The 18,990-nt window shown below is 31.7% G+C and overlaps 1 protein-coding gene across 7 annotated transcripts in view; it reads right to left on the reverse strand.

The window, feature by feature from the left end:
* Positions 1-17,235, reverse strand: part of LOC140063053 (otoferlin-like) — a 41,292-nt gene extending 24,057 nt beyond the window's left edge. For 4 of the 7 annotated variants that reach the window (XM_072109489.1, XM_072109487.1, XM_072109484.1 and 1 more), the window contains exons 1-20: positions 17,040-17,235; positions 13,097-13,155; positions 12,429-12,617; positions 11,532-11,752; positions 10,131-10,225; positions 9,828-9,994; positions 9,416-9,547; positions 8,766-8,828; positions 8,379-8,463; positions 7,607-7,766; positions 7,145-7,331; positions 6,418-6,604; positions 5,477-5,694; positions 5,143-5,251; positions 4,398-4,696; positions 3,608-3,708; positions 3,253-3,349; positions 2,438-2,533; positions 977-1,105; positions 235-387 (exon numbers count right to left, since the gene is read on the reverse strand). In XM_072109489.1, the coding sequence (XP_071965590.1) occupies positions 235-387; positions 977-1,105; positions 2,438-2,533; positions 3,253-3,349; positions 3,608-3,708; positions 4,398-4,696; positions 5,143-5,251; positions 5,477-5,694; positions 6,418-6,604; positions 7,145-7,331; positions 7,607-7,766; positions 8,379-8,463; positions 8,766-8,828; positions 9,416-9,547; positions 9,828-9,994; positions 10,131-10,225; positions 11,532-11,752; positions 12,429-12,617; positions 13,097-13,155; positions 17,040-17,118 (2,826 nt within the window). In that variant the 5' untranslated portion in view covers positions 17,119-17,235. The remainder of the gene's footprint in view (positions 1-234; positions 388-976; positions 1,106-2,437; positions 2,534-3,252; positions 3,350-3,607; positions 3,709-4,397; positions 4,697-5,142; positions 5,252-5,476; positions 5,695-6,417; positions 6,605-7,144; positions 7,332-7,606; positions 7,767-8,378; positions 8,464-8,765; positions 8,829-9,415; positions 9,548-9,827; positions 9,995-10,130; positions 10,226-11,531; positions 11,753-12,428; positions 12,618-13,096; positions 13,156-17,039) is intronic. The other 3 variants (XM_072109488.1, XM_072109485.1, XM_072109490.1) reach the window with 2 other exon arrangements.
* Between the last annotated feature and the right edge of the window lie 1,755 nt (positions 17,236-18,990).

The raw sequence follows: 18,990 nt of genomic DNA on the forward strand, positions 1-18,990 counted from the left end.
TAGAATTATAGAATTAACAACAAAATTGTTAGGGAGGATGTTACAAATTTTCCAATGACACGGTTTTTAATAGCTATGGCAGCGCAAGTAAGGACTTTTGTCATAATAAATATTTTTACATAACTAGATGTACACTAAAATATTTTGGCAGTATATTTCTTAAAACACTTGATTTTACACATTTTTCTTACTGTATTTTAAAAATAATTTAAAGTTTGTCTGTGTCATACTAACCCTTAAAAATATGGTATTGATTTTGCCGCACATTTCCCCCTTTTCTTCGCCAACTATGGAAAAAATGAGTTTTCTTGAAGGGATGCGACAATAGGCTGTGCGTTTTCCTCCACACAACATCCATACAAACAGATCTGGCAAACAGTGTTGTGGCTAAAAAAACAATGAAAACATTTAATAACTTTGAAATATTTGGAGAATTAACATTTTAAAGAGCCAGGAGCTTATAGTTTTAAATATGAGCCTTCATTTAATGCACAAATAATGAATTGTTGTACTCTATTTGTTATGATATGAAAGAAAACATAGCTGATGATGACGACAGCAATGTAGTGAAAATGATGATGAAAATGATGATGACAATGAGGTTCACAATGATGATGACAATGATGTTCACAATGATGATGAAATAAATTTGACAATGATGATGGTGACAATCATGATGACAATGATGATAGCAATGATGATGACAATGATGATGACAATGAAGTTGACAATGATGATGGCAACGAGGATGACAATGATGATGACAATGAAGTTGACAATAATGAATGACAATAATGAATGAAAATGATGACAACAAGGTTGACAATGATGATGACAATGGCAACAAGGTTTACAATGATGATGACAATGGCAACGAGGTTGGCAATGATGATGACAATGTAGGTGACAATACTGATGACAGAAATGATGGTGACGACAACCATGGTGGTAACAGTGATAATTGAAAGCTTGTTACCTCAGCAGCAAGATGTTTTATTCGTTGCAGGAGGGATTTAGCAAGTTTCATCTTCTCCCTCATCTCCATTACTGTTGGTTTCCTGAACTTATCTAACCGCATCTTTCCAACCTTCTTTCGTAAATGGTCCTGATCAAACAAAAATGAATGATTTTAGCAATTTTAACTCATTTAAAACTTCAATTGTTAATAATTACAGATGATTTAAATAATAACCACTTTTCAAAAAAAAGAAATTATAATACTTGTTGTAAAAGTTGTTGCTTTTTACATAAAAGAAATTGTAGTGCATGTAACTAATTTTATTTTTGCAACTAATTGATTTGTAATAACATATATCATTTTTCATCATCACAAATCCAGTATTAGAATTTACTCACATTCTTTAGCTTTCGAATGACATGAGTAAATTCTTTAGTGAATGAAAATGATTATTATTATCTACAATCCTACACATTGCACTTATTCACGGATAATTGATATGTATTTGTATATTCAATCAAGAATCAAGTCCGTCCCATACTACTACTACTTGACAATAAAGATAGAAATATCTATTTCACATAAACATTGTTTTACTTTAAAAGGATGAGATGAGAAAACATAGTTGATGTATACACACAAAAACAAATAATGAATGTGTTACATTATACAAAAACTAGAAGTATAAAAAAAAACGGAACATTAAAAACTGAGAAATATATTGAGAATGTTGTATACGACAGAAACTGACAAGTTACGACCATTAACAGAGAAGAAATGTGCAACATCTAGCCCACTTTACATTTAATTTAGCCCAGGTGTTGAAAACCGTGAACCTAAGGTGCCAATGTCCATCTGAACTAGTATCAAAAGTAACTTTTATTTCTCTTGTAAATTCATAATAAAGTACAATAATTTGAGTAACTCAAAGGGCATGGTTCAAAGTTGTTAGTACATAACATTGTATTATAGGTTATGCTATGTTAGCAGTGACGTAACAGCTATGAGCGCTCACTGGCTGAACCCAGGGATCCCTGAGCTTATGGGGGCCCCTGAGCAGTGCCAAGAGAAAAAAACAGGCATTAAAATATGTCGGGAAAAGCTACAAACGCCCGAAGCCTCAAGCCTTGAGGGCCATTTAGGGTTCATAAACCAGTGGCCTCAAGCCTCTGCGTTATGCCACTTATGTTAGACATGGAAAAGCTAAAAGCATGTTTGAATGACTCATATTAACAAAAATACATTATGTTAGTATGTTAATTGTTTTGCTTCTAATAACAATTATATGAAACAATCCATTCCATGTTGTCAAAGCCTTTAGTACATTTAACCGTGCATTATTATATGATAGGTATAGAAAGAGCCAATGCATGGATGAATTGAATTTGTTAGAGAAATAATCACACATATTAGTAATGGTTATGCCGTGTTAGTTTGTCTGTGATTGCTACCACTAAATGATGCCATTATTTCTACCACCTTAAATGTTTTATCTTCTTTCTCCATCCTGTGTACATCGTCTGCATTCTTTGCACCTCTGTATACTACCAAATTTGTTTTTTTAACAATCGATAGCTTTTTTACAAAAAAATAATAAATGGTAACATGCTATTGTAAACTAGGAAAACCATTCATGGCTGTTAGTAGGTGGGTGGGACAATGAAAACAAAAATAAAATAAGTTTATAAAAAGGCATATTAAACTAAGACATATTATACTATCAATAATAAAATGCTTTTTTTTATATGCATCCAACAGCGAGAAACTTGCTAATTACAGGATGGATAAACTATTTTATAATTTAGCGTGCTTATAAACTTAGGGAGTGGAGCTGAACAAGTTGTGAGTTGAATACAACACTAGGTCAGGATTGAACCCTGGACCTTGGGAGTGGAAGGCAAGCATGTTAACCACCAAGCTACAGCTCCACTACAAATCTTGTAATCTTTCATAGATTTTCCCACTTTTAATATCTTCAAACTTATTAATGAATGTTGTAATATAATAAATACAAAGATGCAAAAAAAAAAAGTTGTTTATATTTAAAACACAAAGTAATATAGAAAACAATAACAGAAGGGTCATTTTGACACAATTGAATGTCTGTATTTGCACGATATGTTGCATGCTTCATCTCAAATTCGAAATCCTAGTTCTGCTAAATACTACCAGGGAATTTTTCATGGCCAAACTAGCAAAATAATAACAAAACTTATAATTGTTAGTTTTAATGATGAACTTAGCAAGTTATGTACTAACTGTTGAGTTTAGTATAGATTTAAGAAAGGTCTTACCACTTCTCTAATAAGCATTTTATTTCTTTCTTTGTCAAGCTTTGTCTTGCCTGCAGCTGAGCCGCCACCTGTTCCTTTAGTAAGCTTTGAATAATTCCTACATTTAAAGTAATAATGTATATTAATGTTTTAGAAGAATTTACAAGCGATCTCATACATACAGTGTATTCATTCATTCATTCAGGTTGGGGAATTCTACTACCATACTTCTTTCAATGCAAAATTCAACTATTATTAACATTCCGGTACCACTTATTTGGGTTCAAAGTTCAAGCTCAATCTCAATCAAGATCTTTCAATGCCGGGGTAGCTTACATCTACTAGCATTAAAAATCATAAGAATTAGTTTATTTACATCAATCCTTCAGCAAATTCCAACATGGTTCTTTTGAATGGGCGATCTGGTCTGGGCCTATCTCGTACTATTCTGTCATTCGCCTCACCAAGACCACTTTCCTGTAAAGTTAAATTTAATCATTATTATTATATTTATTCATCATTATTACAGCGTGTAAACATCAGGTAGTCTGAGTTAGTAATCCTGACCAAGTCAGGTAGATCGAGAAAGTCAAGCAGTCAGATATAGTCATGCTCAGGAACTCAGTCAGTCTGAACAAGTTGGAAAGGCAGATCAAGTCAGGCAGTCTGAGATAGTCATGCTGAGTAACTCAGGCAGTCTGAGAAAGTCAGATAAAGTCAGGCAGTCTGAGCAAGTCAGGCATGCTGAGAAAGTCATGCTGAGTAACTCAGGCAGTCTGAGAAAGTCAGGCATTCTGAGATAGTCAAGCATTTTGAGCAAGTCAGGTAGACCAAGAAAGTCAGGCAAAACGAGAAAGTTAGGGAGTATGAGAAAGACAGGCAGTCTGAGAAAGTCAGGTAGACTGGGAAAGTCAGACAGTGTGAGCAAGTTTGGCAGTGTGATCAAGTCAGGCAGTGTGATCAAATCAGGCAGTGTGAGCAACAATTCAGGCAGTCTGAGAAAGTCAGACCTAAAAAGTCAGGCAGTTGGAGATAGTCAGGCAGTCTGAGAATATAAGGAATTCCGAGTCAGTCATTTCAAGCAACTTTAAGCAAGTCAAGTAATCAAAGTTATTCATGTAGCATGAGTCAGTCACTGTGAGTATATCACATAATGATATACTCACAAATTTATCAGCAATTTTTGACAGAATGTTCATGTTATAGAATCGTCGTCGATGGTCCTCTTTAGGAAAACGAAGGAAGACAACAGGTTTTCGCTCTTCATATGGAATGTGATAATAGTTCTTGTCTTTGGTTTCAGGCTTGATAGGAAGTGTTGTAGAAACTCCAGCTTTTTCCTCCGCCATTCTGGCTGCCTGCTGCAGTAACTGAGTTTCATCATCATCGTCTTCATCACTGCTGTCATCATTTTGTGGTTTTGAACTTCGGTTACTCTTGCCATCTAATTGGTTACCATGGACACCTGTAAATATTTATGTTATAAATATTAATATTATTATTTATTCTATATACTGGGTAGCCTCTTCAGTCAAAGACTGTTCTCCTAGTGTATAGTACTATGATGAATATAGAAATTACTATGCTACAGATATGATAATCTAATCTACTTTATAGATGTTATATAAAATTAACAATGAATGTTTTTATATTCATGGAATGGTACAAATAATTTAATTCAGTGAAATATGTATATATTCCATTTCATCTCATGAAATTATTTGTACCATTCCACTCCTAAACATTCATTATTAATTTCCTATGCAACAGTTATGATAATTAATATTTATGTGTAAATTTTGCCTCACTTAATGTGAAAGATTGAAGATTCTTAATTGGTAATGCATAATACATGGATGTGGCGTTAAAACAACCCAGACAGAGTAGCTGAGATTTGTATCTATAGCTTACCAATTGAGAATTCAAATGATATAGGCTTGTTACCACAACCCATATCAATCATAGAGGCGTCAAACACACTGCCGAAGAAAAAGAATTCCTCTCGCTTTCCTGCAGCATTCTGTGAGGCAAGAATAATAAAGCATTATTCAAAATCACTTGTAATATACATTTCACCACATTTAGAAGAACTCCTGGACTAAAAATATGGTGCCCCATGAATATAGGGATTGGCTGTATTGAAAAAAAATCACCCAATATAGAGGTACCATGAAGGAGCGGTTCTACTGTGTATATATATCAAAGTTGCTCAGCAGTGAACAATTTCAAATAATAACAAACTCACCTCTGATATTGGCAATGAAGGTTCCACTTCAACACTGATGGCGCCAGACTCGGTTGAACTGTCAGTCATTTCGCTTTTCATGGCAATTAGCAGACGCCCTCGATATGAGCAACCTTCGCCGACACCCAGATTTAGAAAGCTATTACTATCCATACTGGAGAACTGTCTGGTTGATCCATAGAGGTTTACCCATGAAGGGCCATATGTTGGTAAAAACCCTATGTTTAGAAATATTATTTTTTATAAATTATGGGGGAATAGAGAATTCTGAAAATTTAGTAATATTGGGACAACCCTTACTTAAGGGGACACTTTTTTGGGTCACGAAGGTGAACCTTTAATAGGATCGTTCTACTATTACATTTTCCATCAAAGTTGTATGGGCATTTATATTTTAAACACATTGTTTTTTTCTAGTTTTTTGTATATGATTCATTTGATGTACCTAAACTTTTTCATTTAAATTAGGAATAGGGGGAGACCCCCAAAAGCCAATCTATAAACTCCTTTGTTGTAAATAGTATTAATATGTACAATTCTAACGTTCGACGATAACTCTTTGTTGTAATTTGTATTTTTAATTTTAATTGTTTTAACAGTACAGTATTTCACAGGGCCTTTTAATAGTTTTTTGACGGTATTTTAACATAGGCCTATAAATAGTATTTTAACATAGGCCTATAAATAGTATTTTAACATAGGCCTATAAATAGTATTTTAACATAGGCCTATAAATAGTATTTTAACATAGGCCTATAAATAGTATTTTAACATTTCCTTTCGCAATTTGATGTATTTTTCTTAGTTGTTTTATTGTCTTAATTATGCAAAGCAGAACCAATTTCCATTTTAAAGTGGACCAATAAAACTTCCTGAATCTTAGTTTTAGAAGTATGATTTCATTAAAAACACAAGATAGATAATGAGAAGGAAAGACGAACCATCTGGTCCATCACAAGATATCTTTGCCAAGTCAATGTACGTTGTCCCTATGATGTCATCCATCATGCTGTCTTTGTCCTTCAACTGGACCTTGATGCGTCGACACAATGGTGGGAACAGCTCCTTAAAGACAATCTGTTCATTCCAGTTTGGCTCGTAGCGATGCTTTTGTACTGAAGTCTTGGACTACATAAAAAAAAACCATAAAAGACGTCAAACTATAAAATAATGAGATTCATAATCCCTGATTCCTGGAAGTAAATCAATTTGTCCATCAAGGGCGTGTGGCGCAATGTGTTGGACATTGGATTACTGATTCTGGTTCGAATCCAACTCTGTATCCTTAGGCAAGACACTTACTTATATTTGCCTCTCTTCACCCATGTGTATAAAATGGGTACCGGTTAGACACAACTTTGCACTGAATATTAGCCGCATTATTATGGATGGTTTCATACGTGTTTAATTCAAACAATGACCAGGGTAATAAAATGCAGCGCATTGAGAGCTTGCTTATATGTACTATATAGGAATGAACTATTATTAATATTATTATAAACACGACATCAAGCTAACTCCGTTTTTATTTAGAATGTGATAAAGGCACAAATATGATTTAAAAATGAATTGATAAGTCATTCAAAACACAAGCCTTTTATTGAAGTATTAAATCAAGTATTTCATTTTAGTAATTTTTAGTATATTAAAATGATATAAAAAACTTACAACCTGTCCTGCAAATGTGACTTCTACATAAGGGTCAACAAGGTCAGTGAGCTCACCAGTAAAGACTTTCTTAACATTAGCCAACATGCCAGAGTTCATAACGGGTAGATTCTCTGCCTTGTATACCTTTACATAAAACTTAGCTAGCTGTCTATCTGGTGATACTCCCTCTGGTAAAAATAAGTTGCTGAAAAAATAAGTAAGTATATTTGGCTGCACTATTTGATAAATTTCTGGCAAAGATGAAATAAAAATTCTGAACAGAAAAATGTGCTGTTTCTGAGAAGTATAAAAGTTGTTTGGTTTGGTCTATGTTTCGTATTATTAAATAACATTATAATTGTAACACAGTTTTAGGGAATACTTATTTTTTTGGGACTTAAACTTGCTGTAGTAGATGAAAAATATATACTCTTATCACTCCTAGAAAATTGTGGGTGGAAGACCTAATGCATTTCTCACCTTTCTATGTCGTCATCCTGGTCATCATTTCTGGCTTTAGGTGTTTTGACCTGGTCTCCTTTGCCCAACACTGTGATGTCCAGTTTGACATAACCTTTTGGCCCTCCGTTTACATCTTCTGGGTCAATCATAATAGCCCATTTGTGATAATAACAGTGGTCTATAATATAATACATATAATTATATATAAATATATTATATATGTTATATTATATTATAAATATTTATAACATGTTTATATATAAAAATTATTTTGGTTTTAGAACTGTTTAAAACCTAAAGTTTTCTCTATTTCACGATTATATACTACTTAGGGAGTATTATGCAATGTATTTGAATAAATCCCTTTTTATTGAACAAACAAAAAATAAATATTCTTTGAAAAAGAAAACAAGACCATATGACAGAAATTGTTAAAAAACTCAACTTAACTTAAACCTATTTATAATTATGTACTATATTATTCAAATCAATTCATACCGTAATGTTTGTTTGTTATTCTGAGAATAAAAACATGTTTATTTAATCAATATGCACATTTTCTTTTAATGCAAGTTTGTAATAATGTTCAATATGAGAAATTTAGCACATGTATATAAATTAAACATTATAAGTATCCACATATTTTCATATTGAACATTGTCTACACTATTAAACTTTATGTGGAAAAAAATGTGCCCATATATGGACATGATAATGTCATATCACTACCATATTTGGGAATATAACTAGCATATTTGGGCATATCACTACCATATTTGGCACACTTTACCTGGTGCATAGTAAATAGTTCCAACATCAAGTTTGAACATGCCTATAACAGTTCCCGAACGTAGAATATTTCTAGAATGAAGCGCCTGAAAACGCAAAATAAAAAATGATGACATTTTTATAATGTTCTCTTTCAACCCTTGAATGTTTGTATGATAAATCTTTCATGATTACTTCATTGTACAGTATTTATTATCCTGTATGTTATTATATAGTGGAAATAAAAATTAAATTAAAATTGAAATAACACCAGTACTGACTTCTAAGATACACAAAACAGATTCTCCGCATAATGTAGTACAACATTTAATACAAAAAAGTAATATTCAAACAGTCAGATATTGGCAATAAATGTTTACATATTTCAATTAAAGATAACTTTACTTACAGTAACTTTAACAATTTTGTCAAACATCATTAGTGGAGCCTCAACAAAATCAAACACAAAAAGCTGTAATTAAAAAGATAATTTACTATCTGTAAACACCAAAACCAATAGATTTGTTATTAAAATAAGGTTTTAATACTGTTCTACGACACTCACACTAAAGTAATTTCCGTAATATTTTCGGAGAAACCATTCTCCGTCCTCAGCGGATGTTGGCTGACTGATTGACTCCCTACTTCTGGACGCAGATGGCGTCCTACTAGATGTTTTTGAAAGTTCTCGGCCCCCCAGATTTATTATAGTTTATAATATGGTTTGATAAGTGGAAGGGGAAAAAGTAACACAAGTTAAACAGAATATAATTGGACAGCTTCTGTAACTGTGACAGTACTGGAGTCACAGCAATAGAATTAAATTGGTAGGGTGCAAGAAAAGCAATCTCTGTACCACAGTGCTGTCAAGGGCTTCTAATATTAAGCCTATTTCAATAGTCTTTTAGGCTATTTTAATGATTTCTTATTGAAATATAAATGATAAAAATTCGAAAGGTAATTCTAAATTCAAAATTGTGGTTTTTTCTCCCAAAAGTGTTCATGAAATCTAACCAAACGTAATGGTGACGGACAGTGAATATTTAATACTGCAATTACCTCATCCCAGAATGGGCAATTTGTGGATTCTTTAACACTTGTGTATTTCTTCTGATCTCCAACTTGAACGCATACCACTGGATCGATGTTGAGACCAGCTAAGTTGCGGGCTTCTAACACTGTTACATTTACCTAAAATATACACAAAACTCTTCACATACCTGACATTTTCAAATTCAGATTAAAAAGCTCTGTCTACACTATCACACTTTATGTGACAAACAAATGTGATGTGCCCATATATGGACATGGTGATGGCATATCACTACCATATTTAAGCACATTAATACCATATTTGGGCACATCACACCTTTTTTGTCAAAGGAGTTTGATAGTGCAGACAGAGCTGATATTGAGAAATATTGTTTGAATACAGCATAGCTGAACTTTTATGTTAATGAATGTGTAGTACCTGAAAATCTTGCGGTTTGAGTGCATAAACTTCACCTCCTGGTGGCGCCTGTTTCTTTACGATTGGAACTTCTTCTACCTCACTGGCAATAGAAGATGTATCATCTGGTATCATCCCTTCCATTCCGAGACCAGCCTCCATCAAGCCTGGGTCTGAGTAAAAACTCCCTAAAATTCAATAAACTTTATTTTAATAACATTGGTCAGCTTTAATGAAAAAAAGGTTAAGAACTAAATAATTGTATTATTAGTAACCGACCGAAATATTGACCTGTAGAGTCGCATTTGCACATAAAAAAATTACCCAATCTACTTTCGTCTTGTCCACTTAGACTAGATGTGTCGTTTAAACGTCGCTTTTTCTTTCCTTTCATGAACTTTGTAATTGCACTCATCCGGCTAAAAAAAAATTAACAAAATCATTTTTTCAATTTAATTATTTTTTTTTAAACTTATTGAATTATTTAGTGGAATTAGTTGTTTTTATTTTAGGCACATTTCAAAATCATGTTTATTGTTTTTGGTTATAAATACCATGGTTTTAAAAATCAGATTTTAATTTATATATTTACTTTTATCTCTGTGAAACATAAAATTGTCCTTGTATTACAGCATATTGGAAAAATGTAAATCAAATGTTTATTTAAATATAAATATGCAAATTAACCATCTGTTCACAGCATTGAATTAATTTACATTATTATTTTTGAGAAAACAAATAAACAAAATAAAAATAATATTTTACAATATTTCAAACAAATATATATAGTAATAATAATACTGTTTACAAATTTCTGATTTAAAGATTCAATCTATTCATAAATAATAAATAATATTATTACAATAAATATTAATAATAAAAAAAAAGATTAGAATTAAAAAATATCTCAAAAAAATATATAGTAATAATACTGTTAAAAAATGTCTGATTTAAAAGAAATCTATTTATAAGTACAATAATATTATTACAATAAATATTAATAATAAAAACAAATGAATTTATTTACACTGTACATACAATACAGATGAGAATATCTAGAATTTATGAGGGTTCTAATCTAATGTATTCTAAACTGTACTTTATTTTTACAGTATTTCTACTAGAAAGTGCAATACACAGTGACTGCAAAATGTGAAAAATTGTAGAAACAGAAATTTAGCATAATCATAATGGATTATGAATGAATAGTATTAACTATTTATGAATATTGTTTACTGAAAATCATTGTTCATTTGTCAAAGGAGCTATAATATTGTAATTTGAGCAATCACAATAAAGTGATGACCTGTTTATAAATTGATTATTTAGCATAGTATACTATGATATCATTACCAAAGTGGTCTGTTTCCAAATACTCTTTTTTTTAAGCCTAGGATTGTTTAAAGATGTATTGTCACCCTGAAAAATAATTTTTTTTCATTTTTTTGTTGAATATGCCATTTTAATGTCACATAATAGTTTTCAACTTTGACCAAAAATTGGATCCAAACAAAATTTATTTTAATGAAAAAACTGTAATTTAAAGCAGAAAATAGTCAATTGGCTGCCAGCCAATTGATTTTTGGTTGAATTATGAATTTTGTCATTTTATTTTAATAATCTTTATTTGTCATGTTTTTAAGGGACAATACATCTTTAAGTATAGATTGTTTAAAATGAGCATGTTTACACACTAAAAATAAAATATACAAATTCTGCTCTAACCTTTTTCTTGAATTGACACTGTACATTGACGCAGTTTCTCCCTTCATGTGTTGAAATGTTTGACTATACAAGCTGGGCTGGTACTGTCCATCTTCATCGTAGGCACTGAGGTCATCCATAGAGTAGGAGGTGGGATATTCAACTGGTGCAAAACTGGTTGCCATCCAGTTGCCTACAGTGCCATCTGGGGCCTGGTACTCCAGATCAAACGATACTACAATCTATGATTAATTCATCATTCAAGACAATTTATTTATACATATATCTCTTAAGAGAAGTTAAGTCTTTTTACCGTAGGTCAGAGGTCAAAATTCATCCTAGCAATTTGCTAGTTAGAGATTCTTCAAACTGTTGAAAATTTAAATGCTAGATGCTAAAAAAAAACTCAAAACAAAGGCACTCAATTAATTGTTTGTAGTATTCTTATTCTTATTCTTTATTAAAAACAAACGCAATTACAAAATATATGTAATATTTGTAGTATCAAATAATTTACCCATAACATTGCTTGCTTTATACTCATTTTCCTAGTTCTTTATTTTACAATAAAAAAGTAAACTTTCTTTTTATTTTTAACTCAAAGGGATTGAGAATTGAAAAAATATGCTACTTTGGATTTATCCACCCCAGCTCATCAGGGAATCAAATGCACTAATTAGAACATCAAAATGGTTTTGAATTTGTGTGCATTATGGGTATTAGGTAGTGCCTACTTTACAAGAGATTTAACTGTATTTTCAGAAATTTACGAAAGATATAATAAATGGAACATTAAAATTTAATAATCAACAAAAAAATGTTGAAAAATAATTTTTTCAGAGGGACAATACATCTTTAACTATATTTTATTCATTAATATGAAAGATATAATTTTGGAAATAAATGAAACATGCTTACGTCTGTGTTAGTATTATTTGCATCGACTAACGGTTCACTAATGCTGACATGACCTGTTTGTAGTATTTCTTGCAAGACCATCTGGAATCGACCAATCAAGCGATTGCTTAGGAATTTGTTGAAGATGAACACAGAAACTTCAATTGTTTCATTGGCTGTGATTGGTGAACCAATCCCCCATTCAAAAACCTAAGAAAAGAAGTTAATAGTTGAGTGAGGAGTTCTTTGGTTATACACCTTGAACACCCATGTTGAGTTAGGTTAAGAATTAACCAGTTCCACTTCCATTGTTACAGTAGTTTAATCATGGTGGATATATATATCTCATTCATTGTTTAATGTTTGTAATAAAAAGGCATTTCTGAAAACGTTTTTTTTTTCAATTTATTTATTTCCTGAGGTTCAATTAAATTACAAAACTGAGTGGAGTTCCAATTTAAAGTATAACGTCAGACAACTGGGTTAAGTTATGTTTATAAAGATGTTTATAAACTTTGAACTGCAATGAAAATAAGAAAATAACGACAAGACAAGTTTAAAGATTTAAAACTAGAATTTGAACTCAGATTGATGTAGAGTGCTTAATCATTAGACCACTATTATTCTAGGTTCAACTCTGTTGACTTTCAAAATTGGAACAGAAAGCAAAAAAATGTGTAAAAACTCACCTCATCCCAAACAGCTTCAAACCCTGCATTCTCTATAACTTGTGTTGTTTGAGTTACTCCTATTCAAAATAAAACGAAACGTTCATAGATTTAACAGGCAAAATACCATGTATTTTTTATAGTATATTAATAGTGAAGTTTAGAGTTTGGTACTCTATATAATAACAGCATATAACAGTAGACACAAGGTCCTTGTCAATAAGTTTTAAACATAGAATTTCACTCACACGACAGTATTGATATGCTAGCACCACACCAAAGAAACTACACTATCTTTGACCACACCAAATATTTGTTTGGCACAATTGACCTTACCGAAAGAATTTGTATTCAGACTATACATAGGGCTAATAATTTATGTATGGATGTGAAAAGAAAAAGTTTAATTATATTCAAAGAATAAACGCACACATAGTGAACAGTGAGTGGGGGTTGATGATAGCCTCATTTCATCATCACAATGTCTGACATGACAAAATAATACTTTAACATAAATACCATTTATATCATACAGTATATGATACATATTGGATTTGGACCCTCTCTAGCAGAGGCCAGGCTAGATCTCAACTACTAGGCCTAGTAGGGGATGCATCAGGAGCTAGGCCCACACCATACTCTCTTATTATGAAGCTAGCGGTCCTGGCCCCTAGCTAGGAGGCTAGTACTACTAGTAGTAGGAGAGATAGTAGAGGCCTAGCTCGCAGGCTAGGCCTAGTCTAGTTAGTAGTAGCCTAGGGCCTAGGTAGATTGTATGATGGGCCTATTGAACTTTCCTTATAATAAGTGGTTAATTGAAAGTATAACCGTAACCTTTAAGTGCAAATGCTAGGCTTAGCTAGAGCTTCAGAGCCACTTATATTAAAGTGCATTTCATGCTCGCGCGCACACATTTAAAAACAAAGCTGAACTTTGACCTAACTATTTACAATAACTTAATACGGGTGTTTACTTCAGCTATTTGTAATTAGCATGCAAAATAAATAAATAAATAATTTACCTTATTAAAAAATAATAATAAATACAAAATTTGGCCCAAAGAAAATGTTATATTAAAACAGAATTGTTGATTATTGACATTGAATCATACTTAATAGAGAATTATATAATCATAGCCTCTATAATGAGAATGGCTCTCTTTTTCGTTTTCAAAATTCTATTTTGTTTTCTTTATAAAAATTCATATTTTGATATATGGAACAACATGTTTCTGAAACAAAGTTAAAGCTAAATGCCACAAACAGTCACACACGATATTTCAAAGTTGTAATATCATTGTAAAAGTACGACTCTATTAAATTTCTAAAGTGTTAAATGTAGGCCCTATATTCTGTTACTGTTACTTAGTTACAATCAATAACATCATGTAGGCCTACCAACAAAATATAAAACGATTGGGTTTATCTGGACTAAGCTTTCGAATTATTAAAACATTTTGAAAAATCTCTTTCCTAAGCCAAGATATTCAAAAACACAATATTTTCATTTCAAAGTGACTATCCTTACTATTTTAGGCACACAGGATATCTATTTGTATTAGTGTAGGCCTATACTTGGTCAATGTATGGGGTACCGGTATTCAATGTATGTAAATACAACTTAAGTCATGTTAAAGAGACATCCGATATCTTTCAAATTCAAATATTGCGCAATAGACTATAAAGAAAGACCTTTCTTATTTAATCAGAGGATGTTTTATTCAGACCGGGCAACAACAGTCACACAATTATTCTGTCGTGTGAACAAACAAGATAAAATAAAACAAATCTGGCCTAAATACCTGTAATATTTACACGGTATCATGGTAATGCCTTTTTTGCACTTCCGTCTATCATAATTTAGATATGGATTCAATTGGGGTAGCCGAGAAAATAGTAGGCCTAAGCCTAAAACATATTCAATTATTTAGAACAGTGCGAGCGATTTCCTGCAATGGTACAATGTAATACTATAATACTGATTTTTGGAGAACTATATTTTTTAATATTTAAATAATCGTGCCTCGTGTAATGGGTCCGTAACCATGGAGAAATATCATATCGTTTTTACAAACAAAATGATGATCAGTTTTCCTATATAGGCCTAAATTATGATTTGGTCCATGAATGACTATAGATGCCCTATTAAATAGTTCAATTTCCTAATTTTTCAAAGGGATGAGGCATAATATAATAGAAAGATCGTTGAAGTTGAATTTATCTCTGGATGTAATGTGTTATAGTATAATGATTTTGACAGGCCTACTTTTCGAATAGATTTTTCCTAACCAAACCAGTCTACTTTAACTTGATTTATAACCGGGAGAAAAAACAATGGAAGCATTAAGTGATTCGTTACATAATTGATGTCAATTATGGTTCTGTGGCCATATTCAACAATTCACACTTAGGCTAAGTAAAATATAAAAAAAAAAATCAGCTATCTAAATGAATACAATTTAAAAGGGAAATACTTAATATTGAGTTAAGTGAAATACCTAATAGGGAAATATCTCACTTAAGTGGTGAATTTTGGTGAATACGGCCACTGGTTGTTAGAAAGTATAGTAACTTATATTATTGTTAAAATATATTACATTATTATCATAAATGTGAGTGATGGTCGATTAATTTGGATGTGTGATTCAAATTTTAGAGTAAACGTATATACAGTATCCACCTATATGCTCCAATGTCCCACCTTCGGATGACAAGCAAATTCATTATAATGACCGTGGGCCATATTATTGTTAAAATATATTACATTATATCATAAATGTGAGTGACGGTCGATTCATTTCGATGTATGATTCTAATTTTAGAGTAAACGTATATATCCACCAATATGCTCCAATGTCCCACCTTCGGATGACAAGCAAATTCATTATAATGACAATAGGCCATTATTGACAATAAAGCTTGATCGGCCCAGGTAAATAATGGAGTATTGAAAATCAATTGGTTATATCTAATTTTGTTTGTTCGTATTAAACACACTTGGACAAATCCAAATAACTCATCATTTTGATTAGGAAAGATAATACTTTACACATTTTCAAAAAGCTGATTTACCGTATAAATTTCTTAATTTCTATTTATTAACGTTAACCAGATGTGCATGCGATATCGTTATAATACGGTTTTTAAACATCTTGTACAATTTTTTTTTTTCTTACTTATGCCGGTTTAAATTTGTCCGGTTATAAATTACATTGGCTGTATAATGTAATTCCTGTTGATTGTTGTGGCTCAGCATCAGGGTGACAGGAAAATTGTTTTAAGAAGTCACCCTCACCAATATGTTATTTATCATTTTGAATGGTTAAATCAATTGATTAAAACATCAAATTTGTCATAATATGTTTGAATATCATTGAACTGCTATTATCAATTCAATGAATGTAAATAATAAATTTAACAAACGTTTTAATTTTGTTGGCAAATGGAAACATACTATCATTAATATAGGCTTATCGGTTACTCATGGGATGTTATAACATTGAAGAGACATTTGAACAGATCGATACACATATAAATAAATCCAAAGGTAAATTACTGAAAATAATGACAATGCTGTGGGTGTCAGTGGTTGGACCTCAACGAAGTATACAAAACAAAATAAGCAAAAAGCTAAATCAAACGATAAAGTAAAACAGGCAGAAAAATTAACAGAGCTTTCGGTTCGGGCAACTTCATCAGTGTAATGGCTAATGTAAAGTAATATAAATATGTATAAATGGAATTTAATTTTACCATGCATTATAGTTATAATAACTTTATAAATTATATTAATTTACTGCATAGATATGGAAAGTACAATGCTATGTTTGATTGTCATAAAAAAGTATTTATCGATTTTGAATATAGGTATATTTTCCACAGCTGGAATTCTGACTCTGAATGACAATGCGTCGCTCTCAAGGATACGGGCGAATAAAAAAATACAAACAAATGATAAAACTTACCACGAAACGTTACCCTGCCGATTTTTCCTCCTCTCCCTCGAAATCCCCCGGCAGATTTGAGGGTGACAAGAAGAGCCATTTATATCCGATATGTTTCCAAACGTTCTACCATAGTTGTTGATAACGGTTTTGTCTAATAATAAATCGTTACGCTTTGCCCCTATTGCTTTGGTGAGAAATCGATCGTGTATGCTGGATTAGCAAAACGTAATGCCATTCTATAATACCCATACCTGCAACTAGTCTGATGACGTCATGTTTGGCCTAATGGTATTTGTGATAACAACCCTAGTTGTTTGCTATTTTATTTATATCATTATTATTTATTTCATAATGTATATTATTATTATTTCGTTTATATAAATATGATAATATAATAAATGTTATCATCATATCATTTATTTACAGCCAATGAATGAATTGTAACAATAATGTAATAAGATATTTAATAATAATGCGTGTGGTTCAGTTCAGAGTATTACCAGGGAAGAGTCAACTTTATGTGACCTAAAAATGTGATGTGCCCATATGGACATGATGATGTCAAATCACTACCATATTTAGGTATATCAACACCACACTTTTTTTGTCAAACTAGTTTGATAGTGTAGACAGAGCTTAAGAGATGATAGAGGGGAGCTGGGATCCCGTCCGAGGGTAAGGACGACATCATGAATAATGCACGAGTTGTTAATTATTTCTACGATTTAAATCAGTATCAATTTAGAAATCAATTCAATTTTTATTTATTCAATTTTAGCATAAAGAACCATTAAATTACAAAAACAAAAGTAAAACAGTATACAAAAGAATTACAAGAGAACCTAACCCTCTAAACTACTAAAAACAGACACGATTGTGGGCATCGAACCCGGGACTCCAACTCCTCAGCAGACTAAAGCCCAGACTCGTCCAAACATTTGCGCCCTATAATGTCCTAATTCATGTCATAATTAATCTCATGAATTATAATGATTTCTGCCTCCCCATAGATGCTTCTGAGTGAACGATAAATATTTAGAGATCTGGAAATGGTTAAATTTAAAAAACGATGATAATAAATCGTTTCAGCTAAAGATTTCGCTAGCGATGTTGTATACCTGCATTATTATCATTCGTGATAAACCTGAAACTTTAATTTGAAACTTAATAATGATGGACAGAAATTAATACAACGATTTATAAAATTAACGTGTTTATGTGCGTACAAGTCACGTCACGTCAACATGGTTTCGTGCTGTCCATTTTAAATTTTAAATGTTTTTATATACGTGATAAACAAGACATTTTTCGAGCCAGATTGCTTGACGGAATAAAATAGTTAAAGAATTGAATTGAAAATTATATTCACAATAGCGGGCGCGCGTATGTTTCGGGGGACAGTGTTGAAATTGAAACATCAACACAAAATATAACTCAACACGTCGTCTTACTGCACCTTAGTAGGGTCGTTTAGAAGATTAACGTTTAGATTTAATGAGGATTGTTAAGACAAAATTGTTATTAAAATTGAATACCATTGTTGTTATGTGGCCCACACAATGTAATGCATTAAATGGGTATTATGGTTAAAGCAGGTTGGATTCAAAACAATCCAGATAAAAAAGTAAACAAAGAAAAAAATGTTCAGAAACCGTACAACCAAGCAAACACTAGATTATAAATTTAAAAATGTAATGAATAATAATATGTTTTATAATAGATTACAAAAAAAAAATAATTGTATTAAACTAGGCCTGCTGTGGAGTAGCTTTGCGTCAGGGAGTTGAGTAGGCCTAATTGGTCAGATGATTTTTTCGCAAGTATTCTCAAATTTATGAAGTACAAATTACGTCAGAGTAGGGCAAAACATCTGACCAATAAAAAAAAAAATATAAAAATAACATACACAAAAAAACGAAAGGCAGAAAATAACGAAAGTGTAGAAAATGTATAGATATTGTGTAATTAT

The sequence above is a fragment of the Antedon mediterranea genome, chromosome 11 (genome assembly GCF_964355755.1).
Source record: "Antedon mediterranea chromosome 11, ecAntMedi1.1, whole genome shotgun sequence".
Classification (NCBI taxonomy): domain Eukaryota; kingdom Metazoa; phylum Echinodermata; class Crinoidea; order Comatulida; family Antedonidae; genus Antedon; species Antedon mediterranea.